Source organism: Littorina saxatilis, linkage group LG5, assembly GCF_037325665.1.
Source record: "Littorina saxatilis isolate snail1 linkage group LG5, US_GU_Lsax_2.0, whole genome shotgun sequence".
Classification (NCBI taxonomy): domain Eukaryota; kingdom Metazoa; phylum Mollusca; class Gastropoda; order Littorinimorpha; family Littorinidae; genus Littorina; species Littorina saxatilis.
In genome coordinates, this window is record NC_090249.1 from 19,399,239 (window position 1) to 19,419,505 (window position 20,267).

Genomic DNA, 20,267 nt, shown 5'->3' on the forward strand with positions numbered 1-20,267 from the left:
TATAGTCCTGTAGGATGCACCAGTCCACATAGTATTGGTGACACTGTAGTCCTGTAGGATGCACCAGTCCACATAGTATTGGTGACACCGTAGTCTTGTAGGATGCACCAGGCCACATAGTATTGGTGACACTGTAGTCCTGCACCAGTCCACACATTATTGGTGACATTGTAGTCCTGTAGGATGCACAAGTCTATATAGTATTGGTGACACTGTAGTTTTATAGGATGCACCAGTCCACTTAGTATTGGTGACACTGTAGTCCTGTAGGATGCACCAGTCTACATAGTATTGGTGACACTGTAGTCCTGTAGAATGCACCAGTCCACGTAGTACTTGTGACACTGTAGTCCTGTAGGATGCACCAGTCTACACAGTAATGGTGACTCCGTAGTCTTGTAGGATGCACCAGTCCACATAGTATTGGTGACACTCTAGTCCTGTAAAATGCACCAGTCCACGTAGTATTTGTGACACTGTAGTCCTGTAGGATGCACCAGTCCACATATTATTGGTGACACTTTAGGATGCACCAGTCCACATAGTATTGCTGACACTGTAGAATGCACCAGTCCACAAAGTATTTGTGACACTGTAGTTTTGTAGGATGCACCAGAGCACATAGTATTGGTTTACAGCGGCTCTGCAGGGTGCACAAGTCTTTTCAATATTAGTCACACTGTGTGTTTGTTGATTGACTTATCTAAATAGTACTCCTGGGTCCTGCCCTGCCGGATCCATTTGTTTTCACGGTGCTTGCGTCTGGTATTGTAGTATGATCCCATTGGACGCGTACTTTTGTGCGTTGTTCGAGGTACAGTTAACGCCCATGCGGAGTTTGTCCAGCGTCTCTGGAATACATGCGCATTAGTGACATCCAGAGCAATATCCACGCTTGTATTGTCCACACCGCTGATGACATAATCTTTCTTTCAGTCTACCCTGTTTTGATTACAAGGAAGTCGGCGACACCGTTGTCCAAACATTCACGCCTCAATATTTACTGCATCCGTTAAACGCATGTCTTGTTCGTTGTCCCGTTTTCCTGTACATGTACCACACTTTTCCAATTATTTCGTCTTCGGTGACACAGGTGCCAACATTCTATACAGCAGCTTCTGGCTACTTTGCCTGCACTGCCTTGGTAACACGTTTACCTCAGCTCAAGTTAGTCCTGGCCTGGATGTTGTAGCGGGTGTGACAAAACAAATAAAACTCGGCATAGGTCTACCAAGAAATAGCGGCGCCTTTGTCCCAAATTTTCATGGTCCAGTCTACACGGCATTGGTGACACAGTTCCCACAGCTCATATCCATGACAGTCAGTTCTAAGTCGGACCCAGCCTTGCTGTTGTAGCCAATGTGACTAAAACAAAACAAAATTCAGCAAAGGTGTACCCAGTAATACTGGCATGCCGACACATTTGTCCCAATGTTTCATGCTCCGGTCCACACGGCATTGGTGACACAAATACCACAGCTCATGTCCATGGCAGCCAGCTCCAAGTCGGACCCAGCCTTGCTGTTGTATTGGTGACACAGTTACCACAGCTCATATCCATGACAACCAGCTCTAAGACGGACCCAGCCTTGATGCTGTAGCCAATGTGACAAAACAAAAATTAGTGGCACATTTGTCCCAATTTGTCATGCTCCAGTCCACACAGCATTGGCGACACAGTTCCCACATGACAGCCAGCTCCAAGTCGGACTCAGCCTTGATGTTGTAGCGGATATGTGACAAAACAAAATACAAGTCAGCAAAGGTGTACCCAGTAATACTGGCATGCCGACACATTTGTACCAATTTTTCATGCTCCAGTCTACACGGCATTGGTGACACAGTTACCACAGCTCAAGTTAATAGTCCCGATCTTGATGTTGTAGCGGGTGTATGTGTGACAAAACAAACAAAACTCAGCAAAGGTGTACCCAGTAATACTGGCATGCCGGCACATTTGTCCCAATGTTTCATGCTCCGGTCTACACGGCATTGGTGACACAGTTCCCACAGCTCATGTCCACGACAGTCAGCTCCAAGTCCGACCCAGCCTTGCTGTTGTAGCCGATGTGAGAAGTGCGCGTGACGCACGAGTTCTGACGCTGCAGGAACATGCTGCGCGTGTACTCGCGGCCCTTGACGCACGTGCAGATGGCGTGCAGGAAGGTGCGGCGAAAGTGGCGCGACATGAAGCCGTAGATGAGCGGGTTGACGCAGGAGTTGAAGTAGGCGAGCAGGTAGAAGACCTGCCTCATGGGCTTGAGGTAGCCGTAGTTGAGGTGGTGCAGCACGTCGAAGGCCGTCAGGACGTTGGACACCAGGATGGGCGCCCAGCAGATGACGAAGATGGCGATCACCGCCACCAACATCTTGATCACCTGGATGGAGGGAAGAAGAAGAATTACTTAATGCGTTAAAAAAAACACACACAAAAACAACCAAAACACAAGCAAACCCACAGATCAACGAATAAGGACGCTCCCCGCCTGGAATTAAAAATAAAATCAGGCAAAATGTGCCACAGAAAAGGTCACATGTTAGATCTAAGAAAGCAACACACAATCAAACTCTCAAAAAGGAAGCAGAAGAAGCCAGGTTAAATCCTACCTGCTTTCTCGAATACATTTTAAAGATTTGCCCAAAAACAAAACGAGAGAATAAGATCGATTTTGAATTCGTCTCCTATGTCCCCTTGGATTCTCGAGACAAGAAACAACAACAACAGTCAACCAACCTGCTTTCTCGTTCGCTCGTCTTCAGAGGACACCTTGTTCTTCCGGACGATTCGGATGACTGGCGATCGTTCCGTGGGAGCGCGATACGGGGAGGCTCCCAGAGAAGAAGGAGGCGTCTGCTGGCTGGACCGGAAGGTGAACCGTGCTTTCTCCCCTTTACCGGAAGTGTTCAGAGCGCCATTTTGGTTGCCCTGAGAAGCCGACCTAGCACAGTCGTTGAAGGATCCATGATGGTCGCTTCCTAGGTTTTGCCTGGAAACCGTGAGTTGGAAAGCAACTGTTGTGATATTGGACAACAAAATCAAGCTCGATAGCAAAGGGAAAGGTGAGAATTAAGCGTCTCCTCCTTCTGGTCACAATCAAAGCAACAGTAGCAAAAGCGAAATCAGCAGACATTATTAATATTGTCCTTATTATCAATTGCATCAGTATACCTTACGTTAACAAACAGCGTAATTTGTGGCTTGTCATTATTGAATACCTTTATTTGCATTAAGTCACCATGGTACTAATACGAGTGTCTGTGGTGTCTAAGCGAAATTGCAGGTACGCTGTAGACTATTAGATTTGCTCTCAAAGCTTTACAATAACAAGCTAAAATCAATTTTCAAGATCATCAATGATTCATTGCGGACAAACAATCAGGCATGTTTCTCATCCTTCCTCTCGATAACCGTTGTCACGGCGACTACAGTTAGGTTACTCCCATGAGGACATTGTGGATTCCGGACAAAAGTTCTACTTGCCATTCTTCCTCTTTTCCAATTTCCGTTCCTTTTATTCTGCGTCCTTATCATCAAGGCAAACTACGATACAGCATTCAAAGCCATCTTTCCCTCGCGTGACCATGGTAGAACCAAGGCAAACTACAATACAGCATTCACAACCATCTTACGCCCTCGTGACAATGGTAGAACCAAGGCAAACTACAATACAGCATTCACAACCATTTTACGCCCTCGTGACAATGGTAGAACCAAGGCAAACTACGATACAGCATTCACAACCATCTTACCCCCTCGTGACCATGGTAGAACGCAGACTACTCATGATCCAGAGCTCCTTGCAGATGGACACGTAGGCAAAGCTCATGACGGCCAAGGGGAGGATGAGCATGATCCACAGCATGTACACCTCGTACATCTGCGAGTGAAGCGTGTCCTCCCAGTTCTTCACGCACCAGTAGGCAAGGCGTCTCTCGCCCACCTCCTTGTGAATCTGGTAACAAGAAGAATAGAAAGATTCACATTATAGAATGAACTTGAGCTATGATACGAACAGCTCGTACATCTGCTGATGAAGCGTGTCTTCCCAGCTCTTTGCACAGCAGTAGGCAAGGCGTCTCTCGCCAACTTCTTTGTGAATCTGGTAACGAGAAGAATAGATAGATTCACATTTTAGGATGAACATAAGCGATGGTACGAACACTTCGTACAGCTGCAAGTGAAGCGTGTCCACCCAGTGTTTCACACACCAGTAGGCAATGCGTCTCTCGCCCGCTTCCTGGTGAATCTGGCAACGAGAAGAACATATGCAATCACAGTTTAGGATGAACAAATAAGCTAAAGTACGAACAGGTCGTACATATGCGAGTAAAGCGTGTCCACCCAGTGTTTCACACACCCGTAGGCAAGGCGTCTCTCGCCCGCGTCCTTGTGAATCTGGTAACGAGAAGAATAGATATTCACATTTTAGGATGAACATAAGCGATGGTACAAACAGCTCGTACATATGCGAGTATAGCGTGTCCTCCAGTATTCGTGCACCAGCAAGAAGGGCGTTTGTGGCGTCTCTCTCCCACTTCCTTCTGAATCTGTAAACGAGAAGAATACATTAATTCACATTTTAGGATGAGCTCGATTTCAAGTATGTACATCTCGCACATCTGCGAGTGGAGAGTGACGTCCAAGTTCTTCACACATCAGTAGGCAGGGCGTCCCTCGCTAACTTCCTTGTGAATCTGGTAACAAAAAGAACATAGACATTTTAGGTTGAACATAAGCGATTGTACGAACAGCTCGTACATCTGCGGATGAAGCGTGTCTTCCACGTTTTTCACGGGCCAATAAGCAGGACGCTTGTGGTCGACTTCCTTGTGAATCTGGTAGCGAGAAATATATATATAAATTAACATTTTAGAATGAACATGTACACTGTACACTGATCTGCGAGTGAAGCGTGTCCTCCCTGTTCTTCACGCACCAGTAAGCAGGACGCTTGTGGTCAACTTCCTTGAGAATCGGTTGACGAGAAGAATGCGTAAATTCATTTTTTTTGTTAGGATGACATTGACCAAAACAGCGTACACGTGTCCTCCCAATTGTGTGCGCATCACTAAGCAGGGCGTTTCTTGCTCACTTCCTTGTGAATCTGGAATTAGGAAAGTAACATTTAAAATGTATATAAACAAAGAATTAACCTATGAATGGAGTGTGTCATCCCAGATTTTCACGCACAGGGAACTACAGGTGCTTTTGTCCGAATTGTTGTTGAAGCTGGTAACAAAGTAAATTAATGTCAACGATAGCCATGACCCAAAGACAACGATTACAAACATACGCAAAGCTGTATGACCCAAATCATGTACTGCTCCACCCTCTCAGATCTTCATGTATCAGAAAACAGATTGTTTTTTTCGAGAAGAAAGGTAAAAACAAAAGACTTTTGGCCTACTTTTTGTCTCTTTTAACGGCTTTAGTGGAGCCTTTTTTCCCGACATTATTTTCACGGATGATAAGACACTAAATCGGTTGGAATAACATTGGAAAACAGTGGAGGATGACTTTGACGGATTGCACGTACAACTCTTTACATTAACTTCCTGTGTGCTATAGAGCTTGAAGGCTAGTCCATTAGGTACGCATCAGCTATTAGCTTCATGGATTTGGGTTGAGCGAGATAAATGGCCTTATACAAGTCTAGTCTACAACACGCATCATATACTTCAAAAGACGCGCTTCTGAAAACTGCAGACCAACTCTCCGCCCCTCCCCCCCCCCCCCCCCCTCCCCCCCCCCCCTCGCCCCCCCCCCCCCCACCTGCCAACATACACGCTCGCTCACCGACCGGGAAAGGGGCATCAAACCGAACCCATACGAAGATCTTCTCAATACCGCTTTCAGGAGAGAAAATTGAACGCGGAAACTGACGACAAAATCTATTCCAGCAAATGAAAGTGGAATCCCTTTTCCCTTGCGTAGGCTTTGGGCTTTTTAGACCAGCCGGCAGTGAAAAGCTTGATTCCTCAAAGTGGAATCCTACACCTAGCGCTACTTTAAAGCCGCCATTCCACCACCCCTGCCGCGACTACGAAACTAATAGAAGGGACAGAAACTGCATCACGTCTAGTCTGTGTACGAAACTACGGCCACGAAAATGCTCCAGACTTATTATGGAGACGACATCTTTGGTTTGTTTGAATGACGTAGTTATCGTGTACTACCGTTACGAGAGTCGGTTTGGTGTTTCTGTAATAGAGTAGTAAAGTAGGCTGAGTGAGAAAGAGACGGGGGGGGGGGGGGGGGGGAGAGAGAGAGAGAGGGAGAGAGAGAGAGAGAGAGAGAGAGAGAGAGAGAGAGAGAGAGAGAGAGAGACACACATACACACACACACAGAGACAGACACACTCGCACACACACTAACACACACACAAACAAACACACACACACACACACACACACACACACAAACACACACACAGACACACAGACACACACACACACACACACACTAGCACACAAACTGCAAATTCACTAAGACCACCACCCCCGTCCCATTTCCCCCCCAACTCCAAAACACACATTAAAACTCTTTCGTTGGCAGCCATTCCTCCATAATGAAAAGATAACACGTCTGTCGAAATGTCAGAACAACAAGAGGCAGTTGTCACTGACGACTTTGTTGGAGAAAATCGACGTGAGCCTCCTGATCGAGTGGGAAGCAATGAGATTATTTTTGAAGTACAAGCGAAATTAAATTTCGCGCAGCAAAGGGAGTAGGGGGGTGCGGGGTGGGGGGGGGGGGATAAGAAGAGGAAGATGAGAGAAAGGAAAACAAGATACTGCAAGTCAGAATTGTCGAATGAATATCGGTAAAGTAATGTTTTCTGGTACTTGTATGTCGTTCGACAGAAGTTGCAAATATCGTTCCTCTGGTTCCGTTCGAACAATTCGTGTGCCGTATAATGTATACGTCACACACACACACACACACACACACACACACACACACACATACACACACACACACACACACACACACTCAAGCACGCACACACACACGCACATTCACACATACACACACACACAAACACACAAACACACACACACACACACACAAAGACGCACATACAGAAACGCTCACTTTCTCTCATTCCATCTTTCTTTTTCTTCCTCTCTTTTTTCACACACACACAGACAGACACAGACACAGACACAGACACACACAGACACACACACACACACACCCACAGACACACACACAGACACACACACACACAGACACACACACACACAGACACACACAGACACACACACACACAGACGGACACACACACACACACACACACACACACACACACACACACACACACCAACGCACACACCAAACCTGTTAACCAACCATCCTCAGTCTAGAGTGTACCTTCGACCTCCCCCCACGTCCCAACACACACGAAGAAAAAATCAGTTTGGTCACCAGTAAGACATCAGGACTGATTGAAAGTAGTCCAAATGGAGCCACAGAGAGACATTCGCTCTTATAGCTGGCACCGGGAGGAATTGAGGTGTCTGGCAGTGGTAGCAGCGATACCAATGGCTAACGGCGGTGACTTGTAAGCATCGTATATTTGCAGGCACTAAGCAGAAGGGGTCTGAGTGTCGACCAAAACAGGGTGCATTCCCCGTAGGTGTACTTCTTGTGGGCGTTTACTATATATATATATGGAACTAGATGAATACCCGCTTCGCCGGGTACGGCTGCGCCGGGAAAAAGTCGAGCCGAATACCCGGGCTTTGCCGGGTGTATGCCGGCTTTGCCGGCGCACCGCACGAAGGAAGGGAGATAAACGCGCAAAACACTGGAGAAGAGTAGTGACCTTCTAAAAATAGTATAACGGGAACATGGATTGAGCGTTGTCGACTGTGACCTTCTAAAAATAGAAACAGGAATATGGATTGACGCCACACGAAGGAAGGGAGGTAAACGCTGAAAACACTGGAGAAGATAAGGAAGAGTTACTGGAAATGGATCCAGAGAAAAACCAAAATCGGTTCAGCGTTGCGCGCTGAGAGCACGTGTTGAAATATCTCATCGAGCAGGTTGTGTCCGGGGTGTAGCTGAAGATGGCCACCAAATTTGAAAGAGATCCATCGAGAACCTTGGGCGTGCATCGCGGACACACACACACACACACACACACACACACACACACACACACACACACACACACACACACACACACACACACACACAAGTCGTATATATATATACTAGATGAATACCCGCTTCGCCGGGTACGGCTGCGCCGGGAAGAAGTCGAGCCGAATACCTGGCTGCGCCGGGGACCCGGCTATGCCGGGTGTACGCCGGCTTCGCCGGCGCATCGCACGGAGGAAGGGAGACAAACGCGGCTGAAAACACTGGAGAAGATACGGAAGAGTTACTGGGAATGGATCCAGAGAAAAACCAAAATCGGTTCAGCGCTGCGCGCTGAGAGCACGTGTTGAAATATCTCATCGATGAGGTTGTGTCCGGGGTGTAGCTGAATACGGTCTCCAAATTTGAAAAAGATCCACCGAGAACTTTGGCTTGGCATCGCGGACACACACACAGACAGACACAAGTCGTATATAAAAATAGATATAGATAGATAGATAGATGTGTGTGTGTGTGTGTGTGTGTGTGTGTGTGTGTGTGTGTGTGTGTGTGTGTGTTTGTTTGTGTGTGGGGTGTTATTGTGATGTTTAAATGAAACCACACTCCAAAACTGGTCTGTGTGTTGTTGTTTCAGTCACAGAGTGCTGAACGTGTTCCAGAAGCGTCTTTATGTGACACCATAAGCAACCGTTCCGAAACTAAAATTGTACAATGATAACTATGGAAGAATTTCTGACAGTGAGACTATATTTTTAATGCAACAGATGACAAAGGATGATCGAGTCAGGGAAGATCATTTTTGAGTGCCCGACAAACGTTCAGCACCATATAGGTGACGATGTTTGTTTTTTCTGATGGTAAACTAGGAAACCATTGATCGCTACTGCTTTGCTTTTCGTGGGAAGGGGTTGGAGGTGGGGGAGGGGGGATTTACGTGTGTGTGTGTGTGTGTGTGTGTGTGTGTGTGTGTGTGTGTGACTATATTGCCTTGTGGAAATGCTGTAGGGAAAAAAGAGGTGACTGTGTGCCAATCCCCCTATGGGGTCCTAGAGGTGCTCTTGTGACCTTTTTGTCTGTCTTCCCCAGAAATGTTCCGGGCGTCAAAATTCGGGGAATACGGGAAGTAAATATTAGGACGTCGATTGCCAGAATGTACAGGTCTTATTGAATTCGGAAAGCCTAACAGCATGTCTTTCCATGCCTTGCAACGGAAGACGTATGGATATTGGATGTAATGGAGAGTACCTCATGGGACAGTTCGCCGTGTGTGTGTGTGTGTGTGTGTGTGTGTGTGTGTGTGTGTGTGTGTTTGTGCGTGTGTATGTGTGCGCGTTTGTGCGTGTGTGTGTGTGCGCGTTTGTGTGTGTGTATATGTGTGCGCGTTCGTGTGTGTGTGCGTGAGTTAAGGAGGTGACTGTGGGGGGGAATTGCACGCGGGGGGGGGGGGGGGGGGGGGGGGGGGCGGCAATATATTTGATGCAAGATCGTACTGCCCAGGACAGAATAGAATAAGCAGGCAGAATATTTGGTGTATTGCTATCAGGTGTGTGTGGCGCGCCCCGCATGGAGGTTAAACAGCAGCAGCCTTATTGGATTTCTTGTTATTATGTTCTGACCTCGAAGTTTTTAGCGCGCGCGGAATATGTGAACGTTACGTATTTGGAGATTTACATGATTGGTTTTGTGTGTGTGTGTGTGTGTGTGTGTGTGTGTGTGTGTGTGTGTGTGTGTGTTTGTGTGTGTGTTTGTGTGTGTGTTTGTGTGTGTGTGTGCGTGTGTGTGTGTGTGCGTGCGTATGTGCGTGCTTGTGTGTGCTTGCGTGCGTGCGTGCGTGCGTGCGTGCGTGCGTGTGTGTGTGTGTCTGTGTGTGTGCCTTCTGTGTGTGCGTTTTCAGTCGTCATCGGTAAAAAAACAAAAAACAAGTCGCGTAAGGCGAAATTACTACATTTAGTCAAGCTGTGGAACTCACAGAATGAAACTGAACGTAGTCCGCCGCTAGTGCAAAAGGCAGTGAAAGTGACGAGCCTGTTTGGCGCGGTAGCGGTTGCGCTGTGCTTCATAGCACGCGCTTTACTGTACCTCTCTTCGTTTTAACTTTCTGAGCGTGTTTTAAATCCAAACATATCATATCTATATGTTTTTGGAATCAGGAACCGACAAGGAATAAGATTAAATAGTTTTTAAAACGATTTCGGAAATTTAATTTTAATCATAATTTTTATATTTTTAATTTTCAGAGCTTGTTTTTAATCCGAATAATACATATTTATATGTTTTTGGAATCAGAACATGATGAAAAATAAAATAAAAGTAATTTTGGATCGTTTTATAACAAAATAATTTTAATTAAAATTTTCAGATTTTTAATGACCAAAGTCATCAATTAATTTGTAAGCCTCCATGCTGAAATGCAATACCGAAGTCCGGCCTTCGTCGAAAATTGCTTGGCCAAAATTTCAATCAATTTGATTGAAAATTGAGGGTGTGACAGTGCCGCCTCAACTTTTACAAAAAAGCCGGATATGACGTCATAAAATACATTTATGGAAATAATGAAAAAAATAGCTGGGGATATGATACCCAGAAACTCTCATGTCAAATTTCATAAAGATCGGTGCAGTAGTTTACTCTGAATCGCTCTATACACACACACACAAACACACACACACACACACACACACACACACACCACGACCCTCGTCTCGATTCCCCCTCTATGTTAAAACATTTAGTCAAAACTTGACTAAATGTAAAAAGGACCCACCGGAAATGAATGTCACCTTCACCTCATACATCCCCCCTCCCGCTCCCCGGAAACAATACATCCCCCCCCCCCCTCTACCCCTTCACCCACCCACACCAGAAAACGTTGTCTTACACCGTCTCCAGAGTGCGATGAGTTATGGCCCAAGGCATAGAAAAGAACAGATCGCGTGCTTGAAGATCTGACACACATGATTGTCTCATCCACCATTGGGTCATCGGGGATCCTGTGTTGACGACACGGCTTCCTCGTGTCTTTAAAAGCTCTTCGGGTCGTCTGTGACATTTGACAGGAGTGAGAAAACAAGAGTTGCGGGGGCGTCCAGGGATAAAAAGGCTATGAGGCCTTTTAGTGGTGTGTTCGGCCAATAATGGCAATCTGATCACAACGATGTATAGTGACTGATTAGCGCATCTGGAATTGTCTGACTGGAAAAAGGGAAGCGTGAGTCACAACTCAGTTGTTGAACAAACACTCTAATCCGAACTGTTCCCCTTGTGAACACACTTTTTGTGTGACATGCTTTGAACACGGAGACGTCAGAGTGAACTGAACACTAGTGTGTACCATGTGTGCAACTATTTGTCAACTAAGTAATATAATATACTATATTACATTGTGTTCAAAACTGATTAGAAAAAGAGTGTTCAACAGAGAAACACTTCAGCTCAGAGTGAATGTAAGTAGCGCCCATAAAGAGCATTTGTTGTTGCCAACATAAACTAAAGAGCGACAAAAAGTGTATCAGTCATAACTTACCGAAGCAGCGTCAAAACAGAACGATAGTTTTCGTTGGCAGAGGCAACCCCCCCCCAAAAAAAAGAAAAAAGAAAGAAAAGGAGTTACGTGATAAATGACCGACGATGCATCCAAAAGGGCCAACACCACTAACAGCAGCAGAATAAATAACAACAACAACAAGAATAAAACAAAGAAACAACAGAAACGAAAAGACACAACAGAATGTACAGACAGTTGCGTCTCTAGCTAATTTACAGCACGCGACGACCCCTTAAAAAGTTATTTAACTAATTAGTACGAAGGCGTGAATGAATAAAGCAGGGGCACATTGTTAGATTTACAATGGATGAATCGGACAACGGAACATCACTATGAATTGGCAGGACCGTATTTGTGCAAATTTGGAAAGTTACGTTCGTTTTGCATAAGTTTTTAGTGTATTCCTGATCAGTGTGTAAGGCAGAGTCAACAATTCGAATCACCACCTCAGATTCGCTGAGAAAAAAAAACATGTGCCAAAGACATTTGTCGTTCTCTAAATTACATCTATGACGTCTATGCAAAGTTCATACGTTTCATATGTATCCGTGTGGCGATTTCATGTACTGTTGTCCCTCTCTTTTACTCCCTGTCTATTATCTTCCCCTGACCCAAGTTGTGTCTCCCGCTAGGATTAGGCCCTATTGTGTGTTGTAGCTAATTGTAGGTGTGTATGGAGGCTGGTTTCTTATTGGTTGATTGTTTGAACGGGTGCGCGCGTGAGTCAGAATAATAGCGTGGGCTAGAAGAGTACCCGGTGTGATTTCGAAGTGTGAAGACGTGTCAGTGTGCGTATTTTGGATTGTGATGTTTTAGTTGTAGTTGAACGATGTTTGTGTTTCTGTAAAAATCAATGCAAGTAGTGTAGTTTGGGCCATTAATTATAACTGTATTTTGGAGAAGGAGTGATTCGATGATTGTTTAGAGAGACTTTGTGTGTGTGTTCAGTTGAACAAACGTTTTAGAGCTGGGTTTATATCAGCGAAGTGACTTTCGACCGCGATCGTAATTCAAGTTCCGACGAGTTGTGTGCGGCTGTATATTGAGGAAGGAACTACACTGCTTTCTGGTGTCTGCTTTAAATAAAAGTCACGTTATCGCAACCTCTGTCTTGGCGTCTCATTCCTGCTTCCCCCCTTCCACTCCACCCTATCACACATAGATTGAATGCGGATAAAGGTAGAGGCAGAACTGAGTCAGAGGAAGGGGGGGGGGGTATAGTAGATATAAGCGAAGGGGAGCAGCAGCTGTCAAAAACTATATTGATCTAAATTTATTGTACTGCTGGTGGCACACTCCCCCTTTTTAAAGGCACAGTCCTTGCATTGTAAACCATTCGGCAGTCTATCTCAGATCTCGCCTAGCTTTTACATGGGACCAGACCATCCCTCCACTTGGAGACATACCGAATATCTGCATTTGGGCTGCTTTCTGTGCAGAGTCGGATTGTTCTATGAATCAATTTTTGAACGGACACTTAGTATTAGGCCATAACAAAAAAAATTGTCTGTTTCTGGTAACATGGCTAAAAAAAATAGGGTCGGTAGGTCGGGATTTTTTTTATTTTTTTTATATTTTTTTTTTATACCCCAAATGTAGACCAATAAAACTAACTTTAAAAACCGCGCAAAGAGACTGGATTCACTATACATAGAGACAAGACACTCAACACATTTACAAATCGTCAGCGGACTTTCGTTTTCACACGTTTTTGTTGTTCATTTTCTCACCCTGTCCTTTTCCACCAAAAAAAAAAAAAAAAAAAATTTGAGTTTGGGAAAAAAAAAGTTTTAGGGTCGGCGCCGAAATTTAGGGTCGGTCGGGTGACCAGAAACAGACAATTTTTTTTTTTGGCCTTATGACAATCTGCAAAATTGATTCATCGAAAGTTCCTACTTTGCACCGACAACACCTAGTTTGAGATTTGGGTGAATCTGACATCACTATGAGTTCCCAGGATTGCATTTTTACACGTTTTAGCAGCTATGTTCATTTTACAAAAGTCATTTTGCTACAAGTATTTAGTGTATTCCTGATCAGTGGGTAATAAGTAGATTCATTTGTAGTCCTGTTTTTACATTTAGTCAAGTTATGACTAAATGTTTTAACATCGAGGGGGGAATCGAGACGAGGGTCGTGGTGTATGTGTGTGTGTATGTGTGTGTGTGTGTGTGTGTGTGTGTGTGTGTGTGTGTGTGCGTGTAGAGCGATTCAGACCAAACTACTGGACCGATCTTTATGAAATTTGACATGAGAGTTCCTGGGTATGATATCCCCATACGTTGTTTTCATTTTTTTGATAAATATCTTTGATGACGTCATATCCGGCTTTTCGTGAAAGTTGAGGCGGCACTGTCACGCCCTCATTTTTCAACCAAATTGGTTTAAATTTTTGTCAAGTAATGTTCGACGAAGCCCGGACTTCGGTATTGCATTTCAGCTTGGTGGCTTAAAAATTACTTAATGACTTTGGTCATTAAAAAACTGAAAATTGTAAACAAAATATTTTTTTTATAAAACGATTCAAATTTACATTCATCTTATTTTCCATCATTTGCTGAATCCAAAAACATATAAATATGTTATATTTGGATTAAAAATAAGCTCTGAAAATTAAATATATAAAAATTAATATGAAAATTAACATTTCGAAATCAATTTAAAAACACTTTCATCTTATTCCTTGTCGGTTCCTGATTCCAAAAACATATAGATATGATATGTTTGGATTAAAACCACGCTCAGAAAGTTAAAACAAAGAGAGGTACAGAAAAGCGTGCTATCCTTCTCAGCGCAAGTACTACTCTGCTCTTCTTGTCAATTTTACTGCCTTTGCCGTGAGCGGTGGACTGACGATGCTACGAGTATACGGTCTTGCTGCGTTGCATTGCGTTCAGTTTCATTCTGTGAGTTCGACAGCTTGACTAAATGTTGTTATTTCGCCTTACGCGACTTGTTGGTATGTGTCTAAGTGGGTGGATAACCTTACCCCAAGCGAACACCACATGTAAGAAGGTAAACGTAATCGTTTTCTCAATGCAGACTGTGCCTTTAACTTTTTTCTTGACTTTTTTTCCGTTTCATTTTCTTTTTATTCCCCGTGGTAAACAGCAGTCGTTCCATCTGGTCGTGCCATCCGCCCTATCACGTATAGGCAAAGACTGATGATGAAAGGAGGCTAATGCTGTCGTCTGGAAATGGCTGTTTACTCCGATTAATGCAAAATGCGATTGAGCCCCATGCCAGCACGCACAACATCCACGTCATAGCATATTTCCTACATTGACAAGTACATTAATTTTGAGAGTAGGTTATGTTTGGTCAGTGCAGATGTTTTGGCTTTTTCTTATGTGCGTAAACATGCTCTAATCTTACGACTGAATCTTTACGTACGCCTCCGTGCGTGATTGGGAAGTATAGAGCAGTTATTATTACAATTTTTAAAAAAAATATGGAAGTAGATTAATTTGTTCAGAGCAGGTGTTTTCTTTTTCTGTTTGAAAGCCTTCATCAAAAAGAAGACTGTTCAAAATCTGTTTACAATTTTTGATTTGTACTTGTTGTTGTTGTTGTGGTTGTGGTTGTTATCTACACCTAAAACTTGATTCAGTTTTTCTTCACGCCCCGCCTCTCATTAAAGCCAGCGTTTTAATATCACATCTTAAAGACAGGTAAGATGATTTTGTGGAACGTTTCATTCAAAACACAGTATGAACCCAAACACGACTGCGTGTTGCATTAAACGTTTTATAAATTAATATATCTTGGTCTTTCGTTTTCTTTTCGTATTCGTTTATTTATTTTATACATGACTCCCCTTTGCAAACTGTGCACACACTGAATTTTCGGAGCAAACGTAAAGGATATGTGAATACAACAACGACCTAAAACTTGAAACATGACTCTTCAATGGTCGTGCTTTGCTCTTCGTATAAATCGTAACTTATCTTATTTTGTCACCCATTGTTCGCTGGTGTTGATGAAAACATTCATCTTCTCATATTAGCACTGTAGTGCCACACCGCCCCCCCCCCTCCCGCGTGTTCAGTGTAAGCTTCCATCACTATTTACTTTCAACTAAAAAGCTTCCAAACAGCCAGCAAGCTTCAAAGAAATATTTCCCTTTGCCCTCAACATAGAACGACCCAGAACAGCACATGGATACAGAAAGGCGGATGTAGGTAATTCACTAAAATAATGTGAACGGAAGACGGAAAGAGGATGACGATGTATGGTTTGTGTATAGATAACAACGGATCCATTGACAACTCGTGCATGCGATTCGCCGTCACTACAAAGAGGTGGTCTGTAATTCATTAACACCAGAGAGAATGATCTACTACCATTAGTAGTCAATGATTTGGAGAGTGTAGGCATTGAGTCTAGTTAATCATAACGACAGTGCAAAAACAAACCAACCAACCAATCTAAAAAATTGCCACAGTGTCTATGTCCGAATAAGGTGACCAACCAACCAACCAACCAACCAACCGACCGACCGTGACCAAGCAACGAAGCAAGCAAGCAACCAAACGGGTGCGTCTTTCACTCTTTCCGCTAATATCAAAAGAGTTTTCTCGCCTCGATTTTTCAATTCTACTTCTATACCCCTGCTATCTGCTGCAAACGTTTATCAACCCCCCCCCCCTACCATCTTTTACTGCACCAAAGCTTGCATACGTATGTTCCCAAGTTCCCAAAGAAAAGAGGAAAGCATTATTTCGCACGAACAAAAAAAGAAAGAACGAAACCAAAAAACAACAACGCATGATTATTCCGTCTCAGTCACAACAGAGATATTTGCCACAAATCTCGAGTCATTGTCATCATTTTCACGAGTTTTCATTCACAAACACCTGGTAAATAAATCTCATGTTCCCCATGCAATAACTCGAGGTGGTGAATGGGTTTGAGCTTTCATGTGAAACGTGGATTGTCAAAGTAAAAGCCAATCAGGCTGATTGTTTGATGTGTGGAACCATCGTGGCTTTGGATTTGTGTTTCCGAGGACAACGATTGTAAGCATTCACTCTCAAAGACCCAATCAATGTTGATAATTACCGCGGCGACTCATGGTCAATTTGCAACTTATCTCTGTTATCGCAAAATCCACAACGAAAAGTCATACTGAACACTTAAAAGAAAAGAAATATGCTCAACACCTACTGAATTCACAGGTATGATCGCAGCTCTGTACATTTTCAGACTGGAAGAAAAGCGTCAACAAGCTACGTTTGACGTCACATACAAGTTTGACGTGTTATCTCGTGCTACTGTGACGATGCTTTGTGGCCCGAAGTTGGATTCTAAAAATTCGTCTCCCTGTGGGTTATTGTGCATTTTGTTGCACAACCAAAATGATGACAAAAACGATGTTTGGTAGCTTATTGTCAGACCAGCACTTTGTTGTTGGTCCCCGGGGAGCATATCGCCTTTTGTCTCATATTTATCAACCACGGCCTTCGGCCTTGGTCGATAAAGATGAAACAAAAGACGATATGGTCCCCTTGGACCAACAAAAAAGCTGGTCTGTCAACAAGCCACCAAACATCTTATATTGTCCACCTCGACCGCTAGCGCGTTCTCGGAGAACAACCACTGTCTCGATCTGTGTAAAATGTCCTATTTTTGTCAAAAACACAAATGAGCTTATCTCTTTAATCATCCCTGCTGAAAAGGCAATTCTCTTTCGGCGGTCAGAAGTGTTCTTTGCATACCTAGCAAATCTTCGTTATTTGATTTTTTTCCACACCGCACAATCTCATGACCTTTTCTTGACCAGGTTCAGTGACCTCATTAACCGTTATGCAGAGGCGGATAAACGACTTCTGCGTAAAGATGTTTTCGTTGAGAATGATGCCCAATCATGATTTTGTTTGTTCGTTTGCTTAACGCCCAGTCCACCACGAAGGGTGATATCAGGGCGGTGCTGCTTTGACATTTAACGTGCGCCACACACAAGACAGAAGTCGCAGCACAGGCTTCATGTCTCACCCAGTCACATTATTCTGACACCGGACCAACCAGTATAGCACTATCCCCATAATGCCAGACGCCAGGCGGAGCAGCCACTAGATTGCCAATTTTAAAGTCTTAGGTATGACCCGGCCGGGGTTCGAACCCACGACCTCCCGCTCACTGGGCGGACGCCTTACCACTAGGCCATCGTGTTGCGGTAACCCAATCAGGATTCGTGTTGCAACAATATCGCAGATAAACCCGTGAATGATTGTTGCAATCACCAAAACAGTAGCGGTCAGTCTTACCTGACTGCTCATTTTGATTTAGCTGCTTGAAGCTGAAGTCGGTTAATTCTGTCTCCAGCCTTTGCTTATAGATAATGAATGTCGAGTGATTTCTGTTTCTAAACATAAGCGCATGCACTAGGCTGAAATCGGTTAAATAATCAACCTAGCTTAAAGGCACACTCAGCAGATTGGCTCTCTGTCTCAGATCTGGCCAGCCTTTTACAAGGGGTAAGACGTACCATCCCTCCACTTGGTCACATACCAACAATGAACAGGCTGTGTGCTCGCTTTGCACAATGGGATTTTTTTGGAATTAATTTTGCAAATGCAACCAGTGGATTTGAAAGAAGTTAGTTCATCAACACACACACACACACACGCACGCATGCACGTGCGCACGCACGCATACACACACGCACGCCCACACACACACAATCATATTTTATTTGTATTTGAATATGAATTAGAATATTTTGTTTGTCATTTCTTTACTTCAATATTACGCTTTCTAAAAAATAATCATAAACGAAAAAGTGTCGATCAAATTAGACAATTCGGCAACAATCCGATGTGAGAGGCATTTACTATTCGCCGACCACGGACCAATTACCTACGGAAATAAAGTCAGCCTCAACCTCTTTTTCCTTTTGGTGGTAAGTTCAGCCGCACCCTCCATGAGCTTTCGGTAGTAAGATAGTGAGTTGGGTGCACTTTCGGTCGGTAGTTGCCATTGGTGGAACATTGCTCGAGGCTAGTTTCTTCCACTCTCTCGCTGAATAGAGCCAATCTGAGTATACAGCGAATCGACAGAACGACAAATAAGATTAAGCAGAATTCCGCCCAGTAATATTTGCCCTTGGCTGCTTCAGACCGCGGTAGAGAATGAAAATCATGTGGACATCACACTGAGAAGTCTCGGCGATGCGCTGTTTTGTATACGACGTAGCTTCCGGCAGTAACGCGAGAAAACACGAGATCAACATGGAGATGCCGTTTTCTGGGTGGGCATGAGGGGGGGGGGGGGGGGTAGAGGGAGAGGCCGGAGGGGAGCAGAACTGGCTCAGTCCCTGCTTACCTCCTTTTTATACAGTGGAACCCCCCTTCTCAAACCCCCCCTTTCCCTTAATTAAAGACTCCCCCCTTTTCGTTGAAGACCTGGCTTTCTCAGAATTGACAGGCCTCTGTGAATTTACCTTCATTTTCAAACTTCCGTCTTTGCCAGGAAGACCTGGCTTTCTCAGAATTGACAGGCCTCAGTGAATTTACCTTCATTTTCAAACTTCCGTCTTTGCCAGGAAGACCTGGCTTTCTCAGAATTGACAGGCCTCTGTGAATTTACCTTCATTTTCAAACTTCCGTCTTTGCCAGGAAGACCTGGCTTTCTCAGAATTGACAGGCCTCTGTGAATTTACCTTCATTTTCAAACTTCCGTCTTTGCCAGGAAGACCTGTCTTATCTAAGATTTTCTGAGGGCTTGAAATGGGTGTTCAACTGTACCAAGCGCGTTCTGCTCTTCAGTTCTTCATTTCACATTCAATCCCTCGGTCACCACCCTCCCCCTCCTCGCCCCCTGCACGCACATATTCCTCTCCAGGCATTCTCTACCTATTGTGACATTGAGCAATTGTGTTTTTATTCCCATATCCCGCCGCGGTGATCAGTTCATCTTGTTCGAAAATGGAGACTGGCGATTTAAAATCGTTCTTGACAGCTGATAGACTGCATGTACCTGCAAAAAGAAAAGTAAGCGACAAAGAGAAAAAAAACCACGACTAGACAGACCGACCGACAGACGGACAGACAGACAGACACATTGACAGACAGACACACAGACAGGCAGATAGACAGACTTTACCCTCTGAAAGATGATTGGGAGTGCCAGAATCACCGAAGTGATCCACAGGATGACAATGGCACGCCGCGCCCTGCCAACAGTACACACGTACTTTGCTCTCATCGGGTGCATGATGGCGTAATACCTGTACCGAAACACAAGAAGATCCGTTAAAGAAAGTAAAAATAAAACACAAGAAAGATAAACATGAAAGCAAAAAACACATGTCAGTTAACCTCTTGAAGAAACTGAAGGTTCTTTTTCTGTTTGAACAAAAATATTTTGCTTGAACTGCAGATTTATACTAAACCAAAACATACGGACACCTCATAAAATTAAGATTGCACGCAATTTTGAATCAATGCATGATCGATGTGTGTGTGTGTGTGTGTGTGTGTGTGTGTGTGTGTGTGTGAGAGAACTCAGAACTCAGAACTCAGAACTCAGAAAGTTTATTGTTTAGGCCAACTGACCCGTTACAACCGGTACATATATCAAACATGACAGCCTCTCTCTCTCTCATACAAAGC

The 20,267-nt window shown here is 44.2% G+C and overlaps 1 protein-coding gene across 1 annotated transcript; it reads right to left on the reverse strand.

The window, feature by feature from the left end:
- Positions 1-1,964: 1,964 nt before the first annotated feature.
- Positions 1,965-19,914, reverse strand: LOC138966475 (cholecystokinin receptor-like; the record flags this gene model as incomplete). The annotated part of the gene is made up of 4 exons (XM_070338733.1): positions 1,965-2,378; positions 2,735-2,987; positions 3,751-3,953; positions 19,759-19,914. Coding segments are annotated over 4 exons (1,008 nt in total), but the record flags the coding sequence as incomplete, so codon positions are not given.
- Positions 19,915-20,267: the final 353 nt, after the last annotated feature.